This window comes from Mustela nigripes, chromosome 7, assembly GCF_022355385.1.
Source record: "Mustela nigripes isolate SB6536 chromosome 7, MUSNIG.SB6536, whole genome shotgun sequence".
NCBI lineage: Eukaryota > Metazoa > Chordata > Mammalia > Carnivora > Mustelidae > Mustela > Mustela nigripes.
In genome coordinates, this window is record NC_081563.1 from 132,842,770 (window position 1) to 132,863,548 (window position 20,779).

The 20,779-nt window shown below is 45.9% G+C and overlaps 1 protein-coding gene across 3 annotated transcripts in view; it reads left to right on the top strand.

The window, feature by feature from the left end:
• Positions 1-12,022: 12,022 nt before the first annotated feature.
• PFDN4 (prefoldin subunit 4) overlaps positions 12,023-20,779 on the top strand; it is an 11,537-nt gene continuing 2,780 nt past the window's right edge. For 2 of the 3 annotated variants that reach the window (XM_059407269.1, XM_059407270.1), the window contains exons 1-3: positions 12,023-12,197; positions 18,064-18,171; positions 19,389-19,529. In XM_059407269.1, the coding sequence (XP_059263252.1) occupies positions 12,054-12,197; positions 18,064-18,171; positions 19,389-19,529 (393 nt within the window). In that variant the 5' untranslated portion in view covers positions 12,023-12,053. Of the gene's footprint in view, positions 12,198-12,329; positions 12,896-18,063; positions 18,172-19,388; positions 19,530-20,779 lie in introns of those variants that run through there. The other variant, XM_059407271.1, reaches the window with a different exon arrangement.

Here is a 20,779-nt window from a genome sequence, read left to right on the forward strand (position 1 = left end):
AACATATATATATATATATATATATATATATATATATATATATTTACTTATCTTTGGGTGGGGGGCAGTGCAGAGGGAGGGGAAGAGAGAGACTCTTGAGCTGAGTCCACGCTGAGCACAGAGCCAGATCTCAGGACCTGAGCCGAAACCAAGAGTCAGATGCTTAACCGACGGTGCCACCCAGGTGCTCCTGTTTCAAATTCTTAAGACTCCAAATGCTTTGACATTTTTATTTCTCAAATGGCTGGGTGAATCACACGTTTTGGTGTCCCTCTCAGGCACCTGAATTTGAGACCCAAGATTGTTGACAGAAGTCACCCTAACCCTGGCGCTCAATCAGAATATTGCATTTGGCAGATGGGACCCCATGATGCCTCAGATTTCAACTCCTCTGAAAAAACTCCAAATTTCTTAGGGAGCCAAGACAGAGGAAATAATTAAGCGGAGGTGAGTTTATAATGAGTAAGCATTTTTTGTTTTTTTAAATGATCTCAGCTAAACTTCCTTGTTTTGTCCTAGGTAACTTGGAAACTTTTGAAACTGATTTGTTTTGCTCAGGAGGACAATGTTATCTCGGTGTGTAGGGCCAGGTACGCATCTCCTTCCCGGTCTGAAAAGCAGTTGGCCAGGAGCCCCAAGTGGATGACGTTTGTGTTCTCCAACGTTGATTAGGTGATTTCCGATTTTGGACAAAAGTTGGATTGAGAGAAAGAATTAAGGCTTTAGCAGCTCATCCCTGGCACTTGGGAAATGTAACAAATTTTAAAATAAGCAGAGAAAAATCACATGCAATCATAAAACCGGGGGGGGGGGGACAATAGAATTGTTTTAAAAAGAAAACATTTATGGAAGTTTAATGTACATACAAAAAAAGGGATCACTTTTGAAATTAAAATGATAACTATTACTTACCAGGGACTGTCTTCACTATGGTCAAATTGAACACAAAGCATCATAAAGCATGAATTAGGGATTTTTAAAATGAAATGTACCCGAGGATTCCTTTTTTTTTTTTCTTTTCTTATATTTGAAACAAAACTGCCCCGTAGCATTTCCTGCTGATGGGGATGCCTCCTTCAGAATTAAGATCTTCACAGGATTCCTACAATTTTAGTCATTAATTTACGGAACCCGTTCCAGCACAGGCTAAAGTGAAAGTGCCTACAGGAAAGAATACGATACGAGTAATTCATATAACACAGTGATAAGAAATACACGTTCCTGTAAGGTAAACAGTGCTATCCCACAGCGCGATAAGTACAGGAAGTCCCCTACGAGGAACACCTGGGGCATGAACATCTGAGTGTTCATGCTGATTTCACCTGTGCTCCCTTCACTCTTCTCATGTGTGGCACCTGCTCTCACTCCCCAACTTAGAAGGACTAGTGGGGGGTTGGTGCTGGCTCTGCAGATGTGGGTGTTTGGCAAAAGCTTCGGAGGCTGCAGAGAGGTTCTCTGAAAACATAGTGAGGAAGACGGTAAATATTCCCAAGTGAGTACCGTGCATTTCAGCAGTCTTGGGCTCAAAAAATCTTCAAACGTCATGCAAACCCGGTAGCTATGTTAAGGCATCAGATATAAGAGGGTAGGGAGTGTAGGAGCTTCCCGTGTGGCAGAGTGGGAATTCTGGTGGAGCGGGGAAGGGAGTATCCTAGATTATTCAGCATTTAGGGTTTAATTCAGATTATAAACCAACTGTGGCCAATAATTAAAATTATACTTGGAAATTTTTTAGGAAGCTGTCCTTTGGGACACATGTGCTTTCTGGAGACACACCCGATGTCCCCCCACATAGCCGGACGCCCCCACTCTGCACTGGAATGTATCCTTGATTCTTTGGTTAAGTTCCAGAAGTTTAAGGAAGAAGTGGCATGAAAAATTATTTAATATATAATCAACCTCACTCTAGCAAGTGCTCATGCTGTGAAAGATACCTGGAAAAGAAGACTGCTAGAGGGAACAGCATGAATCCCAGCCTAGACTCTTCATGAGGACAGACTCTGGGTGGGTCTTGCTTGCTGATGGATGCCTGAAACGGAGCTCAGTGACTGAAGAGCCGATGACGGTTAGGGCCTCTTGGTCTGAAGATTCCCCACGCTTGGTATAATGCTCTGCTGTTGCCAAAATGAAATTGTTAATAATGTTAGAACAATCCTCCTCCCCCACAACCATTTTCTTTTGCACTAGGCCCTGAAAATTACGTGGTTGGTCCTGGTCACATTCAGTGTGTAACATGCTGCGTGGATGTGTGAGTGAACGAGGCAGGTCCCTCTCCCCCTGACCTCCTTAAATTCTGGATCGGGGTGAAAAAAGAATTTTTTTCTTCACCTGATCTGAATCCAGACGGATCCTTCCAGGGATGAATGAGAGCAGGGCCCTTCCTTCACGGCAGGGGAAAGCCCTCCTCTGCCTACACACAATTGGTCTCTGTTCTGCAGCAGAATGATTTCCTAAGACTTTGCATCAGGGAATTCCCAAGGGGGATTATTTAGTCTTAAGTAAGAGTGACAGGAGATGTCAGCGTTTGAGTCCTGCTTGGGTTACAAAGGATTCAGCCCTGTTTTTTTTTTTTTTTTTTCTTTCCCAAGTTCATAAACCCATGGTGAAGCCCAGTCTTAGAGGGCGTATCTGTTGTGCTGATAACTGATACTTAATGGTGTTGGGTACCTTAAGTGCCTTGTCATCTACCCTCCCTGGACCTATCTATCTACCCTGGCCACTGGCCTGAGAAATAGCTGTGCAAAGGTGCACCTTAGTCAACTCTGCCTCACCTCTTGGGGTTTTGCTGCCGGCCTCTAGTAGCTTCCGCAGCCATTCTTGGACAAGAACAAACCTGGAAGTACAAAGAAGTTAACAGCCCAGGGCAACCCTTGACCAACCTTGGATGGGCGGATAGGGGCAGTCTTTGTGGTGAGAACAGTCCTGTGATACGGGGTACACAGTGTCCCAAAGAGTCCCCAGGAAGGATCAGTCCAGTTGCCCACAGGGTAAGTAGCTCAGTAAAGGGCCCTGGGAACAGCTTCCTGCCTCCCCTTTTTAACTTTTCCCGGCACCACCCCCGCTCCCCGGCTCCCTGCTCTGGTTCCCCAGGGTCACCTCCCGATATCGACTCCCTGTACTAAGGCTTTGTATCAGGCTCTGCCATGACATTGCTGTGGCCGGAACATAGCAGGGCACACTCTTCTGATGAAAAATCACAGGAAATGAAGCCAAAACCCCATCAGCAAATACAGAATTGACCCAAGTCATTGCAAAGTTCAGAACGGGAGCTTGCTTAGCTCGGTGGGTCCAGGGCCACATTTTAAAATTCAGGCCCTCATTTCTCTCCACTCTTCAGTTTCACTTCTGTGTTGACTCCATTTTCAAATGAGCTCACTCTTCTACGTGCAAAATGCTGGCCTCTGTTCTAGAACTTTCATCCCTACAGTTTTACAGCTAGCTGGAAGAGAGATCTGTGGTGCCCATGCTAATCAGAAACCCTGGCTCTGATCATAGGCTGATTCCTGAACAGTCGTGTGGCCACAGTGTGCTGATTGGCTGAAGCCTGTTCTTCTGCTCCCCTTCCTGGAGAGTGTTCGAGCCCATCTGGACCACACGGACGAGTTGGGAGTGTATTAGGCTGTGTTCTCCAGAGAAACAGAACCAATAGAATGTGGATGAATAGATCACTGGATAGATGATTGATAGACAAATATCATAAAAACGTGGCCTCCAGGATTACAGGGGTAAAATCCCAAGATCTGCAGTTGGCAAGCTGGAAATGCAGAACTGATGTGTCGGTTCAAGTCTGGAACCTGGAAAGGATCAGTGTCTCAGCTCAGCGGGCAGGCAGGAAGAGTTCGCTCTGAGTCTCCTTTTTTGTTCTTTTCACATCTTCGATTGACTGAACGACGCTCACCCCCATTAGGAAGGGCTTTACACAGTCTACGATTCAAATATTAATCTCATCCAGAAACACTTTCACTGACACGTGCAAAACAACGTTTGGCCAAATGTCTCTGCAAGTTTCACGTAATATTGAGCATCAGAGGGAGTAAGAGAAAGATCTCCAAACTAAAATCAGGGTTACTGCCATTGGATGTTAAGAAGCAAATGCCGTATATGTAGAAGGGCTCATTCCTCTTGGGCAGACAATCAAAGGTCATCTTTATACATATACAGATTTAATACTGGGTTCATTATAAAAACGTATATTTAAGTAAGCTCAAGTCAGCAAAATAATTTCTTAAAACAAATATATTTATAGATCATAAATGAATGCTACCTTTTTTATTTTATTTTATTTTATTTATTTATTTGTCAAAGAGAGAGAGTGAGAACAACCAGGAGAGCAGCAGGCAGAGGGAGAAGTGGGCTTCTTACTCAGGGAACCTGCTGAGCAAGGAGCCTGAAATGGGACCCTGTCTCAGGCCCCTGGGATCATGACTTGAGCTGAAGGCAGCCACTTAACTGACTGAGCCACCCAGGTACCTGTGAATGCTATTTCTTAGAGTAAACATGCTTGTTAAGATTTGTGCACATTACGTTAAATATTGAATTTCCAGGAATTTAAAAAAATTGTTGTTAACAGTTTAATATCTCAGGAGCCTCCTGTTCCTTCTCAGAAACTTAGGACAATCATGTAGAGGACCTATTTAGATTTAAATCCTTTCTTCTGATGATTGAGCTCCTGTGATTAGTGGAATGTGAAAATTATCTTGCCTTCTTTATTGAGAAAGTTAATAACGTAGTCATGTCTTGAAAAAGTGTCCCAACCATTATTTTTTTAAAGATTTTATTTATTTGAAAGAGAGAGAGAGGGAGTGTGAGAAGTGGAGGGTCAGAGGGAGAAGCGGACTCGCTGCTGAGCAGGGAGCCTGATGTGGGACTCGATCCTGGGACTCCAGGATCATGACCTGAGTCAAAGGCAGTCGCTTAACCAACTGAGCCGCCCAGATGCTACGTCCCAACCATTATTAAAGTGGCATTTAGTCATTAAAAGAAATTTTAAAAAGTGTAAATATGATAAAATAATTGGATTTCATGTGACAACTGCTAAGAATAGTTCTGTAAATTTCCTCCTATATATTCTATCTACCTCTAGATTTTTAGATTCTAGCTGGAATCACAATGTGTTTACTTTACAGCCTGCATCAGTTTTCAGTATATCTTGCATTATTACATATCAATTACCTTAATATTAATTTATTCCTGAATACAAATTAATCCATATTCATTTCACAATTTTTAAGCAATACAGAAAGTTATAAAGATGGTAAATGTTACATTCAATTCGTGATATCTACAAAATCACTGTTACATGTTGACATCTTTATATATTTCATTCTGATATGTTTCTAAGTGTATCTATCTATATCTATATACATATGATTTTTAGAAACAAAACTGGAATTGTAATTTTGCATCTGATCTGTTTTGCCATGTTTCCCTCTGCTGCTACTTTTCAGAAAGGGCTTTGGAACAAGTGCTTATGAAGGGGAGGACCCTATGGGCCACTTAAACTGGTCTCTTTTGCCAAACCGTTCAGAGTAGTTAGGATGCTTCATTTTTATAAACAGAGGTTTCCTAAGCATTCTTGTATAAATAGTCTGTTTACAGTTTTTAGACCTATTTTCTCAGAATGGGCGGCCAGAAGTAGAATCATTCTTAAACAGTAAAAATGTTGATTTGTTTCATGGAACTGCCTCTCCACCGCTCTTCGCATCCCTTTCTCGTCCGGTGGTAGTGACGGGGTGCGGCCAGTGACTGCTTCTTGCCCTGCCAAGGATTTTGCTTGGGGACCACCAAAGCATTAATGATTGACAACACTGAGTCCCATGACCTCTTTAATCTTGTCCTTTGTTCGTCATCAAAACACAAGCCAGGTTACTTGGCTCTCCAAGAACCAGGCCGTGGCCCCTTCTCTCTCCCTGGACCCAGTTTCCCATTTGCACGTGGGAGCCCTCCCAGCTCATGAGGATTCTGTGGCCCGTGGCCGTGGTTACACTGGTTCGGGGATGTGTTGGTTTCCGCTGACATCTCTTCATGAAGACCTGTGTCAATCTGACACAAATGCAACCTATGGGTTTCTTGAGTATGTGATTTATAAAACAAAAAGAGCACTGAAAATCAGCTCAGCGTCCACCGTTGGCATTGGCATGTGTGCTGGCAAAGTAGCAAGGGGATTTTCTTCCTCACGGCAGCCTAAGGGATGCGGCGCCATTTTGCATTTCCATCTCCTGATCAGCTTGGCTGAATTTCCAGGGACAAAGGAATAACTTTCCTTTAGAAGAAACATCTCTTTGGGGTTCTTCGTGTCGAGGAGCAGGTCTCTGTAGCTAGATACAGCAGAATTTGAAAAAGGAAGTTGAAATGTGCACAGACCCTTTGTGAGGTGCCCAGGGACCCACAGTGGAGGCAAAAAGCTAGGGATGACATTGAGATGACCTTGTCAGACTGCTCGCTGCTACAATCTCAGCACCACCAGGTCTGAGTCACTGAGGCCCAGGGCTCTCTTCCTGCTGCTTCAGGAAAAGGGAGCCTCCTATGCCAGGCTGCTCTCACTTTCAGGATGGAGTGCCCAGTCCCCCAGCCCCACCCCCACCCCCACCCCCAAGCTCCCGGCTTCTCCCTCCACAGGCCTGCATCTGAGCCTCAAGGATGCTAGGAAATTAAGTTCTGACTTCCAGGATGGAGGGTTGACACTCAGGACCTGGAAACATCCCTAAATAGAGAGAAAAGTATCCGAAAGATAGTAGATGCCCATTCCACCATGAAACAGATCCTTTCAAGAGCAGCATCTATGTGACGAGGCTGCCGGGCTCAGTGCTGGGTGTAAATGAGGTTCTTGTTGAATGAATCACACCAGGGAACTTATATTTTAATTTGAAGATATGTTGTGACTGTTACTTATAACAAGTTCTGACTCGTTTCTCAATGTCAGAATTGCTGTAAGCACACACCCTTGAAATCAACAGGCTAGTTAATGGTCTGTTTTATAAAGGCCTAAACCCAATACATACGATCAAGGGCTCTGGGAAATGCTTTGCTTTTTTCCAGGTAAAAATTAAGGTAAGAATTCCTACTAGTGAGAGATGATTATATTTTGTCCCAAAGAGAGGTTTCCTTGATTTTGTTTAATCTTTCTTTGCAGTGTAGACAAGAGTGTGGACAGTTCCTGAAGGGTTGCAAAGAGGTAAGAGAAGACGTTGGATCCTGGAGTCATGGCGCCACCTGGTGGAGAAGGGAAGGCTTGCTCCGGCCATAAATCCACATGATCGCCGTGTGAGACAGTGCTAGATCTAGCGTGTATGCAACGCACACACACACGCACACACACACAGTGAACGGAAATACACCACAGACTCTTGTACTGTTGCTGAGTGAATTTATCAATAGCTATATTGTTTTACATATTACAGTATTAGTCTCTAATTATACACTCATTCGTTCACACTTTTATTCATTAATATTTGTCAATCTCCTACTCCCCCTCTTGCTGCTGTGATTACAGAGATGAAGAAACATATTTCAAAAGAAAATGTGCTAGCGGGGTTTATAACGGGGGGGGGTGCTGCTTTTTCTGGGTGGTGGATGTGTTGAAGAAAGATTTCTTGATGGAGGGACACAGAGGCTGAGTGTTGAGGAAGGGCAGAATTTAGCCAGGTGAATAACAGGAGAAGGGCATCTTGAATAGCAAGATAGGCAGGTGCAAAGGCCCTGAGGCAGAAAGGAGCACATATCATTCACAAATGGACACCTAAGAAGATGGAGAATATTGAGGGGAAGGATGGTATGAAATGATGTGAGAGATAGAGGCTAGGCCTTGGTAAGAAATCTAAATTACACCTTAAGTGTAACAGGAAGACACTGAAGAATTTCAAAGGGGGGCATGACAAACCATTTATAAAATCAGTGAGCCATATGTAAACAACTTTACATTACCCAGCACAGGAAGACTATTCCCAAGAAGTTCAAGTAAGAGACGGTAAGGCATATACAGCTGTGGCTTTAAAAAGTACCAAATTACAGGGCAAGTGCAGAATTTAAAGATGGAACAAGTTAATGAGAACCAAGGAAGCCTTTAGAGTCTGGGTTAAATCTCGAGTTAGATTTAAAGGCACCACTGGACATCAAGAGTTATTCATGGCGGGGTGGGACCTGGGTGGCTCAGTGGGTTGAGCCTCTGCCTTCAGCTCAGGTCATGATCTCAGGGTCCTGGGAGAGAGCCCTGCTCCAGGCTCTCTGCTCAGCAGGGAGCCTGCTTCCTCCCCACCCCCTGCCTGCCTCTCTGCCTACTTGTGATCTCTGTCAAATAAATAGAAATAAAAATAAAAAGAGTTATTCGTGAAGGGACACAGAGGAAATTCTGAGGACCATGGCGCACGTGTGAGAAGGAGACGACAAGAGGAGAAAGTAATCAGTCAGCTTGGGGGTGAAGTTTTTCAGTCAGAGATAGAGTTCCTAATTTGTATCACGTTTTGATTTCAGCAAACCTAGGGACTTTTTTTTTAATGCTTTCATTTAGGAGAAAACTTCGGTAGTAAGAACGTCCTATAATAGGTACATACGGGGAGGTTTACTGGAGGTCACAAATGAGTGGGTGGCCTGTGCTCTCCATCTGTCTGGCATATGTGAAGTTTTCAGGGACGATTTCAACAACAAGAGACTTCAGACTTTTTTTTTTTTTTTTAAATTCAGATTTCTGGCTTTTTGTAAAAAGGGGAAGTGAGCCTTGGGTCTCTATTCCCTCCTGTCCACAGTTGGTTAGAAGTGAGGAGCTGTGTCAGCTGGCCCCAACTTCATCTCTGCCCTTCTCCTCCTCCTCTTTTCTGTCCCAAACTTTTCTTCTGTTTCTTTAAGTAAACTATGATTAACGACCTTTATTCCATATTGAACTTTCTTTTCACTCCCCCCCTCCCCCACTGCTCTGGGAGGAGTGTCAAGCAGACGAGTGGCCAGAGACGGACATGTAAGGAAGGCCTTCAGGTGCGGCACCTGGTCCTGCTCCCTTTTTGCCTGTTACCTTCCCCCTTGGAAGGTAATCTCAGCTGGATCGAATCTCAGCTGAAACAATTTCTCAAGGCCCATCCCAGAGGTGAGGTTTAATTTACTGAAGATCTGCTCCTACAGCGAGTGAGACTGGTTTTCCCTTAAGACAGAGATTTTTTTAAATGTCCTTTAAAATATATTTATTCTAAATTTTAAAAGTAGATTACATTTTAAAAATTAAGAAAATAATAGTCCTGTACCTATTTTGGCAAAGTAGTACGCACATGGCCTTGAACGGCGGCGCTAACACGACCCTTGGGCGCCCCCTGCAGGCCCGGAACAAATTACCACGTGATAATAGGGCTGGCTCCTTGTTGCCCTTCACTCCTTCTGGTCAACCTCCGTGGCAGGGTAATCCCATCAAGGCTTCCTGTTTCCGTCTCAGAACCAGGAGCCGGGCCCGGAGGTTCGGATTTTGGAGGGTACTCAGGCCCGTACTGCTATGAAATGGACCCATCATTGCTCTGTGACAGAATCCCTTTTTTCTTTCTTATTATTTTTATTTTTTATTTTTGTGACAGAATCTTAAACCAGGACATGTCTGTAGAATTTTTTAGCTTACATGTCAATCCAACCAGATGGGTGACAGGGGTTTTCCCCCTCAATTTTCCAGTCAACACACTTACCGTTTCTTTCCTTGTCTCTTCCTCATGAAGTTTTCCTACGGGTAGTTACACAGTCTTGTGTTCATGTTATCTTAAGTGTTCTTTCATATTAATTAATTATTTTATTAATTAATTAATTTCATATTAATTAATTAATAACACAGTAAGAACACTTTCTGACATACTATATAAATCATTTCTATGTTTTGATTATGGTCTGTCTCCCATCACTAGAATGTATCCTGCATGACGATAAGGACTTTTGTCTATTTTTTTTTTTCAGCACCTGCTCCCCCCCTTTTTTAAGGTTTATTGACTTATTTTAGGCATAGAGGGAGAGAGAGAGAGAGAGAGGGAGAGAGAGAAAGCAGAGGGGCAGGGACAGAGGGATTCCAAGCAGACTCCACACTGAGCACAGAGCCCAACACAGGGCTCAGTCTCACATCCTTGAGATTAGGACCTGAGTCAGAACCGAGAGTTGGACACTTAAGCAACTGTACTACCCAGGCATCCCAGCAGCTGCCCTTCCCGATCCATTCAGCCTGCCACCAGTTCCAGCATCTTCACTGGCTACTCCAGCCAGACACGAGCTCTTGCTCCCTAGAACCCCTCAGCCCTGGTTCTAGGGCTGCAGCTCCAGGGAGGGAATGTAATCTGTGGTGATATGTGAGTGTGCCAACTGTAAGCTTCTGGATGGGAAGCACTTGCCACTTGCCTGATTCCTCTTTCTTTTTGCAAAGGCATCTAGCATGGTACAGAGTTCTAACAAGCACATGTACACACAAAAAACCCATTTAGATCTGCTAGAACAGAAGCCTGGCCGGAGACAAGTGCATATACCCAGAGAGCCTGACAGGTAAGCACAAGGATGAGGCAGGTGGGGGTCTGTAGGGGCCCCGGAGAGGGCCCGTGAACTCGATAGTTCTTCCCTAATCATCGCCAGCAACAGCTGTCATTCAGGAATGTACGTAGAATCACGGACACCAGGACGTTGATTTTACAAACTTAAGCAGAAGGAAAAATCCGATATTGTTGAGTACAATCTCCTAATTTTCATATGTTCGTTCAATTAAAGAAAAATACAGTGTGGGTCCAAAAAACCCCAAACAGACAAAAAAGCCCAAAACACCATATCACGGATCCAGCCAATGGATGGCCAGTTTTCAGCTTGGTGTTAGGGGATGTGTTCAGTCACCCTGAGCGGAGATCGTATTCTCAAGGGGTGACTGCTGATTTTCCTTCCTGACCTGCAGTCTCCAATGGTTTCCATTGGTACCACAAGCTTCTTTCTTTTATTGGTCCAGACAGGTAGGGAAAAAACCAGAAGCGAGGTTGGGAATGCTCAAATTTAAGGAAAGGAGAGGATGCTTAATGGAAGTCATGAAAGGCTCCATTTGTACTTATAGAACTGGTTCTCCTGCCGGGAAATAGATCAGCGCAAAGGACACCAGGGCTGGAGAGGGTTCGGGGAGAGGACAGAGAGGGTGAGATGCAGAGTCAGGAGAAGAGCCCGAACCACGGTGGCCGGGAGTCAGCCCACTGTCTGTGCATCTGTCCAGATCAATCGACACTCTCCCAGGCTATGAGACTGTCTCTGTGAACAGCCCCACCACCCAGAGCCCCTTGTACCAAAAACCCCCGCTGTTGGATGCTGGCCCAGCACTTACATCCTTCTTCCTCTTCCTTGTGTTCAGAAGCCCATGCCAGTTTCCAAAGATTTCATATAATTTAACCCACTGAGCCACCCAGGTGCCCCAAGATTTCAGATAATTTAAGATGTTACTTATATTAACATGGAATGGGTTTATTTATTAAGTGAATTAATATTTTTTAAAATTCTGTTTTAATTTCTTTAAAATGAGAAATGTCGATGAATATAACTTATGCAAACAGAAGATCTTTGAAGTCTTCAATACTTGTTAAGAGTGTAAAGGAATCCAGATAGACAGACAGACAGACAGACAGACACACACACACACACACACACACACACACAGAGGAAAAGGAAAAAATTGGGGAGGCACAAGTGTCGGGGTATAGGGTGAATTACTCAGATAACATTGGTGAATAAATGAACAGGAGTACGTCCTCCTTTATATTATCCGAGAATTAACAGGGCACATACATCTCACATCCTAGAGCCAAGGCATTTGTTTTTATGCCGATTTCTCACAAAGTTCGCCGAACTGATAAGGGAACTTCCCTTCCGTGCACTCGGGCCCCCGCCTCCCCGCGCGGGGCGCCCCCTGCCGTCCGCCGCGGGACCCTGGGGCGGTTCGCCACACCCCCCACTTTCCGTCGGCCCACAGGGCGTTGCCTGTGCCTTTAATTGGCATGTACCAAGTCCTTCCAGGACACATTTCCTCCGTGAGTCCCGACCGGTAAGAGTCACGGGTCGAAGGTGCAGTAGGGGGGGTTATGGAGACAGGGTCGCACGCGGGGGGCGGTCTGGGCCCGCAGGGAGCGACGGACGGACGGCCCGGGGCCCTCGCGCGCCCTCGCGGCCCTCCCCGCCGCGCGCCGTGGTCCAGTCCCAAGATGGCGGCCACCATGAAGAAGGCGGTGAGTGGGGCGCTCCGGGAGCGGGATGCTCGGCTAGCGGACGGGGGTCGGCAGTCGGGGGCCGGGCGCGGGCTGCCTGGGCTGTGCGGCTCTGCAGCCCGGCGTGGGGCCGGGGGCCGAGGCCGCCGGCCCTCAGGGCGGCCCCGCGGCGAGGCCTCCCCGCGCCCCGCTCCCTGGACGTCTTCTCAGGCCCCCGGCCCGCCGAGGCGGGGCGTGCGGGCCGGGACCGTCGGGGACCTCTGGGTCGCCTCTCGCGGTGCTGAAGACGGCCGTGGAGAGCCTGAGGACCCCGCGGCCCAGGCCCTGTCGTGGCGGTGGGCGAAGCCGAAGGTCCCCCGGGCTGCATTTTACCTGGCTTGTCATTTCGCCTCGCCAGTCGACAGGCGGGGGTGCTGCTGGCTCCGGGCTTTGCAGATGAGGAAGCGGAGGCCCAGAGAGGTGGAGTCACCTGCCCAAGGTCACACAGCTGTGAGGAGCACAGCACCCCCAGGTTATTTGGCCCCGGAGCCCTGGTGTCCAGCGCCGAGCCGCCCACATCCACACTCGATGTCCCTCTGCTTCCAGACGGAAACTCTCTACTGAGGGTAGACGACGGGTCGGGGCCGAGAAGCCGCCTGCTTGTCCCCTCTGAGGCTCCCAGCGACTTCGCAGAGACGCGGTTTCCTCCCACCTTACAGATGGAGAAACTTAACAGAGCGGTTGGTGGCCTCAAAATGACTCAGCTAATAGCAGAGCTGGAGTTCAAACTCAGGTTTTAATTTTGTTTTTCCCAAAGCCCACCTTTTATCCTACCAAGCAGGTCGAACTCCTGCGGACAGCTTGTAACTCAGCGGGTGTGCACACAAGTGCTTAAAAATACCTGGAGAGAAGAAAAGCAAAATGGGGTTGGGGCAAGGGACTAACAGCATCTGGGAGTAACCGAGGCTTTTCTTTTCCCTGGGTGCGGGGTAGGCACGGGTCTACCAGAGTTGTGTGCCTGTTTTAGTCTTACCCCCCGAAACTGCTTGCATCCTTACTTTACAGATGAGACGACTGAAGTACACAGGCAAAGTGAGGTTTAAAGGGAGCACATCCTTTCTGACTCTAGAGCCTGTGTTTTTAACTTGCAGCAGGTCTGACAAAGAGCCCCCTGCCCAGAGGGACTTGCTTGCTTTCAGCTTCCAGTTCCGTGGCTCTCCTACTCAGCACTTTGCATAGTTTGAGCCCCCTACTTCTGTTGTAGGGTTCCTGGCCCCAGGCAAACCGGGGTGATTTGCTCAAGCTATTATTGGTCTGTCATCTACAAATTCCTATTGAGTCCTGGGGTAGGGCTCAGGGTTAAGGGGATTCAGATGAGTAGGAAACTTGGTGAGATTCACCCCACCTCTCTTTTGTATTTAAATTGGGCCCTTTGTGAGTGTTTCATTCAGTAGATGGGACTAGTTGGCTCCCCAACCCCCATTTGACAGGTATACAAACAGAAGTGCAGAGAGATGAAGGAAAGGTTGAAGAAATGGTAGAGACACGATTTGAACCTTGGACTTGGCAAAACTTTTCATTACCAACGTATTTTCATTCACTAGGCAAACTTCTTGAGCAGGTACCGTGGCACAATTTCAGATTTAGGTGATGAGCCCTGGTGAGCAATAATAATGCTTCTACCCCTTATCCTCATAGCACTGGGGAACTCAAAGTTCTGGGGAAGAGGCAAGCATTACTCGATAGTCACACAGAAAACTAGAATTTCCAGCTCTGCTAAGAACTATGAAAAAAGGACTCTTGACGTGAGGGCTGGAGTAAGGTCTGTTTGGTGACCAGAGAGTGCTTTCACGAGAAGGTGTGATCTATATGGTGACCTAAGGAGGGGAAGGGAACGTGGAAAGGGAGGAGGCATTTGAGAGGGGGAGGATCACCCACGGAGACCCCGGGTGTTTAAAGAAAGGGTGGCCAGACCGGCAGAGAATCCGGGGAGGTTGAGCCAAGATAGTAAATGAACATATTGAGGGGTGGGTGGCAGCCAGAGCCTGAGAATTTTCTTCCTTATCTTAGTAAGACATTGCCATGAGAGAGGCGCCAGCCTCCTGCAGGTGTTTTCCAGTGCTGTGCACAATTTCTGATGGGTTAACTGCACGTACACGCCGGCCCTCTGCCTGCCTGGGGAGCAAGCAGGCATGTCAGTGAGTGAGCCTGAATTATGGGGATAGCCTTGTGAGTTTAATAAAAACCGTTTGTAATTTGGATATTTCGCGTTTGTAACACGTTTACGCCCCAGTGGGTCATGGCTTTTCTGGTGAGAATGTTCAGTCTTCTCCTCGCCAAAGGTTTGCTTTCCAAGGATTGGTTGCTGGCCAGCAGAGGACTGTGTCTGATTCAGTCCCTGATCCTGAGTACAAAGGTCCCTCCCCGGAAGGTCCCTCCCCGGAGAGGCCGTCGCTGACCCCCCATCTAGGAAGCCGCCTTCACGCCTTATCTGCCAGCACTTGCGGCCCTTGTACTACTTCGCGTTCCTCATCACGTGTATCATCTTTTTCACCTTGTCTTCTGCCCGCCGCCTTCTCTAGAATGTACGCTGCCAGGCCTTCGTGAAGGTTGGCCTGTGGCAGCAGCTCTCTGGAATATGGGGGGCGTTTACCAAGTAGTTGTTAAATGAATGACTGCACTGTGGGCATGAAAAGTGAATAAAAATACAAAGCGGAATTTCATACCATGGAGACTTGGCAGACATCTTCAAAAAACAAAAATAAAGGCAGACTGAAAGTGGCCTGAATTTCCTTCTAGGCTTTTAATTCACTGATGGACTCCGCTGTCAGTCCGCATTCTGCTGGTAATAGCCAAGACCCAGTGGGGCAAGACTGAGTGTGGTTCGCTTTCCTCTTAGAATCCCGTAAGATGCTGAGTCTGAAGAAAAGGGTACAGTCGGGGTCCAGGGAATTTTAATTTCCACTTTGAATCTTGAGCAGTTATATTTCTCCCTGGCCTAGCAGAATTTTCTCGTAGATCTTTGCTCTTCGTCTGTAATGACTTTTTGGTAAACATTGCTCAGGAAAGAAAGCAGCCAGCGCTCGTTGACTGAAAGGTGACTCCATCCTCAAGTGCTCATTTCATCTCCCCTGCAATGTGGGATGAACTATCGCCCCCATTTTACAAGTAATAAGCCTGAGTTGGCTACAAAAAATTGAATAATTTGTCCAAGTTCCTGCTTGCTTGGATGTGAATCCAGTACTGTTTCAACCACTCTGTGCTGTGTCAAGAAAGAAAAACACACACACACACACAAAACCCTCCTTCCTCTTTGAGTTCTCGTGACTTTGTGAGCAGCCGTGAGTACATCTGGCTTCTCTTAACACAGGAGTCCCTAACCTTTGGGGTGTAGATCCCCTTGAGGATCTGAGAAAAACTGTGAAGACTGTGCCAGAGTAACATACACACAAGACATGCCAGGCTGCACACATGTTCAGGGGGTAAAGGGACTTCTTAGTGTCTGCGCATCTGCAGTTAAGAACTAGCCCCGGGGCGCCTGGGTGGCCCAGTGGGTTAAGCCTCTGCCTTTGGCTCAGGGCATGATCCCAGGCTCCTGGGATCGAGCCCTGCCTTGGGTTCTCTGCTTGGCGGGGAACCTGCTTCCTCCTCCCCCTCTGCCTGCTTCTCTGCCTACTTGTGATCTCTGTCTGTCAAATAAATAAATAAAATCTTTGGGGGAAAAAAACAAAACAAAAAGAACTAGCCCCTCCCCGCCAAAATGAAGCTTCACGCCGTGTAGGAGTGTTCCAGAACAGTGAGCGGAAAACAAGCCACTGGCGTTAGTCATGGAAGATGCTGACTTCTCACTTTCTGCTCTAAACAGAGCCGCCCTGGGTGGCACGCAGTTAGCCACGGACTTCACACGCCGACGGTAGCCCGTAATCCCCAGCGAGAAAACCACCGTTAAGGAAAAAGGCTCCGGGTCCCAAGTACATGCTGGGGCTGCTGTGCAGTGAGGCTAGGACAGGAAACGCCTGCTTTGGAAAGTTAGGAACAGGTGGCCACATTCCTCCATACCTTTTCAGAAACGTGTGTATGTTAGTCTGATCAAGCAGGATTTAATTCAAATTCAGGAAGAATATATTAGCCTCCGTTGTGTGTCGGGCCGGCCTCCTGGTACTTGCTTTCACGGGAGTTACCCCGTTCTGCCTCAGGATGACAAATGCTTCTATAAGTCTATATTTAGGTTTTCAGAGCCTCAGTATTTAAACTCTGCAGGCAAGCAGGAACTCTTTAGAGTTCTCCATTCCCTGTTTGCTTCAGAAATTGCTAGTTCTTACATAGGCAAAATCACCGGAATGCCAGGATATCTGAATATGGACTTGCCTTTGGTTTCTCTGGTGCAGTGCAGCGTTTCCCGACTTCCAGATTCACAAAGATCACGCACAAGGTTGAACATTGAAAACTATATGTATCGTGATGTGAAGGATTTTTTTCAGGATGTCCTCTGGGCCTCCGATGCTGAGCCTGATGCATGTCTAAGTGTTTGTTGTGTGTTGAGAGCCCGGTCAGGGGAGGGCTGAGAGCTGGGTGTCTGGCTGGGTGTTCTGTCCGAGCGCTAGTCTTGCTTGACACAACAGGTTTCCTTTCAACCTCCGGAGAAACGGAAGTGTACACCTCTTACGGGACTGGTCATGGGTGACCAGGTGAAGAGGTGAGGTGTGGTTGTTGTAAAACATTGCAAAGAGCAAAAATAGTCATTGTTGAAGCTTCTCTTTTCTCCTTTACATTATAATCAAGTGTTCTTGTTCTTATTTTAGAAACGAGGGGAAACTCTAAGGAGAATCTGGTATTTAATTTTTTTTTTTTTTTAAAGTATACAGTCCCCCTTTGAGACTGATGAAAGCCAAGGATTTCCTGCTGACACTTACAAATATGTGTGATTGCGTGCTCACACGCATTCTCACCTTCAGTGTCTAAGAGCTAGTGGACCTGTCTGGGCTCCTGTGTCAGGCTACCTGGGTGGACATTGAATTCCACCACTTACTAGCTGTGTGACTTTGGGGAAATTCTTTACCGTCTCTGTGCTGTACTTTCTCCATCTGTAAAATGGTGCTACTTCCTAATGTTCCTACTTACTAAGATTTATTGGAGGAGTAACAGTGATGATAAGTGCTTAGAAAGTTCTTGATATATAATAAGAGCTCAATAAATTTTATTTTATGATTTTATAGATACCGTATGTCATCTAAGTACTCTAATTTACACATTTAAGCACTAAAATTTTTAAACATTTGATTTTAATCCTTTTATTGTATATTGTGTATACTATATATATTCTTAGGTATACTGTCCTTATTCTTCTATGAAGACATGTAACAAGTTCTACATTAAAGAAATATAATTTTTATCATGTATGGAATATAGCCCCTGAAATGCGTTAACAACCCTCTAGCCAGTATATCATTTGTGTTAAACATTAGAAACTGTCGGATTTCTGATGGCTTCAATAAGCTCATGCAGGTTTTAACTCTAAGCAGAAACTGGTATGAAACCTTTACCAGAAATCACTACCACGTCATTTTTGCTCCCTGGGTTATCTTGATGAAAGAATGTTCTAACTCAAGAAATTTCTGCTCTAGGCTAAAGTTGGCTGACAGGGTTCAAGACTTAATTGTTTATATTTGAAATGTTTTTGTAGCTTAGGCATTATTCCATAGACTATCAGAAGAGGTGGCAGATGTATGAACAAATCTTGAGCTTGTGGGGCAAAAACTTACAAAGCCTCTGTTTGTGATTTTCTGTGCCTGTTGTGATTCTTGACTCTATAAGGGCAAATAGTTTATTGAGTTATTTCAGAGAAAAAGCTTACCTATAACTTCTCCAGTAAAATTAATTCTGCTAAAAAATTAAAATGTTTTTTCAGGCTGCAGAAGATGTCAACGTTACTTTTGAAGATCAACAAAAGATAAACAAATTTGCACGGAACACGAGTAGAATTACAGAGCTGAAGGAGGAAATAGAAGTTAAAAAGGTACTAAAGAAGTGCATCTTAATTTAAGAAAAAGGAAAGGTCTTTATACTATAGCATTTTTTGACAGAGAGAGCATGGAAATGGGATGTTGGGGGGCAGAGGGAGCGGGAGAGCGAGAATCCTAAGCAGGCTCTATGCCCAGCATGGAGCCCGATGTGGGTTTCGATCCCACAAACCCAGGATCACGACCTGAGCTGAAATCAAGAGTCAGTGGCTTAATGGACTGGGCCACCCATTTGGCCCATACTAGAGCTTTTTAAAACTGAATTCAGTAGTATGTGATTGTGTTTGTCTGGGCTCTTTGTTGCAGATGATGTTATCCAATCCAGTTAGTTAAAGAAAGAAGACCTTGTTGAAGGGCTGTGTGAGAACTTAGAGCTTGTTGAGGGGGTGGGCCTGGGCTGGGGCTCCGGGAGCAGGCCCCAGAACCGCATCTCCAAGAAAGGGGCTGGCGATGGACCTGCTGCCATTTCTAGGGATCTCAGAGTCTGCTGCCACCTCCAGCAGGGGCCGCCCCGCACGTCAGGCCTGTGTGCCCAGCCTCGCCTCGTGTGACTCCCTGAGCTGAGGTCCAGTTCAAGTGCGGTTGGTGGGTGGGATTTATGTTCGTAGCTGCTTTCAGCCTCTCATCTGACAAGGCTGAGAAATGGCGGTTTGCTCTGTTTCTGTTCTACCCGAGGAAGGCAGAATGCACCAAGTGGCAACCGTTAGGGGAGAAGGACATTTTGAGTGGCCTGCTGTCCCCCACAGGTGCTCGTAGCAGTCTGGAAGTAGCTTGAGGACAATGAGTTAGCTCTTGAGCGCTTCCTTAGGAAACGCCATCTAGAAATGTAAAAAAGTCTTAACGCTAGTGTGATGGTACTTGCAAAAGGGTCTTTCAGAAGTAGTGTCCCCAGATTAAATTGGCTTCTTGGAAAAAAATGAAACAAGGTGGGATCGGGAGGGAGACAAACCATAAGAGAGTCTTATTCTCACAGAACAAACTGAGGGTTGCTGGGGGCTTGGGGAGTAGGGAGAGGGTGACTGGGTGATGGACTTCGGGGAGGGTATGTGCTGTGGTGAGTGCGGCTAGATGCGTAAGCCTGATGATTCATAGACCTATACCCCTGGGGCAAACAGTACCTTAGGTTAATAAAAATAATTTAAAAAATTGGCTTCTTGCCCCTAACAGGGAGTTTTGAGTGTGCTTTTCTTTGCCGTTTGTTTTGTGTTTCTAGAAACAACTCCAGAATTTGGAAGATGCTTGTGAGGACATCATGCTTGCAGATGATGATTGCTTAATGATACCTTATCAAATTGGTGATGTTTTCATTAGTCATTCTCAAGAAGAAACACAGGAAATGTTAGAAGAAGCAAAGGTATGCTGGGTGAGGGAGGCTCACACTCCCATTAGGGTGTGCATTTTATACAGAACCGGCTAATTCCAAGTGTAGCAATGTGTGCGACGTACTACTACTCCGTGGGTTTTTACGACATCCCACGTGTGGGGTGAGAAGCCTTGGTGATCTTATTTAATCCTCACAAGGGCTCTGTGAGACCTGGACCGTTGGTCCCAGTTTAGAATTGAGGGGTAGAAGCTGAGAAAGGTCCGGGGACTTACCAAGGTGACACAGAGGGAGAGGCCTTTTGATTGCAGACCCCGTGCTCTAACTGTGCGGAAACTACAGAATATTATAAGGTAGAAAAGGAAAATCACCTTAATCCTATTGCCCAAGGTAATCATCCATAATGAACATTCTCATTGGCTCTTTTATGTTTTCACCTTCTCTTTTCTCTGTGGATTTGCTTCACATTTTGGTCAGTTAGCCTCCCACCAGAAGTACTTTCTCGTTCTATTTAATGTTCATTTGCCCAGCAAATCCGTATCGGGGGCCTGCTCTGGGCCAAGAACACATGCTTTAAAAACATCATTTTTGACAATCGTTAAAGGTCATGCTGGTGGACACCAATTCTGTTCACTGCCCTCCTGTTAACATGAATTTGTTTCCAGTATCTTCCTACAGGAACGTTGCAGTGAGCATTCTTACACCCGAGTCTTTTTCACATTTAGGACATTCTTTTAAGGAAATAATCAGACAGGTGTCATTATTGGGTCAGAGTATGGGTTTATTGATGACATCTGAGGCATTTGAGGGATGCTGTGAAATTAGTTTCCAATTCACACGCCCTCAACTGTCTATGAAAGGAGCAGTCACATTGTGCATGAGAAGCTGATGGCAATCAAACATTTTCTGATTCTTTTGCAGTTTGCTTAATTAATCTGGATATTAATTAAAGTGTTAGTCTTCCTTCTTCAAATGTCATAGAAAGCAAAAATTCATCTGAATTAAACCTATCTTTAATAAACTGTGGGAAGAACTAACAATTTTACTCCTAAATCTTTATGCAGAAACATTGGTGCTTCCCCTTGTGTTTAAATCTTTTCTTCCACAGTAAAATTTTATAATTTTGTTCTTTTTTTAACCTGTGTTAAATTTTTAAAAATTTTTGTTTTTATCTTGTGGGAAGTATTTCAAGCTGGCTTATGGTTTTTGTCTCAACTGTGGACATGCCGCCCTCCAGGTCCTCCCCCCCCCCCCCCCCCCCCCCCCCCCCCCCCCCCCCCCCC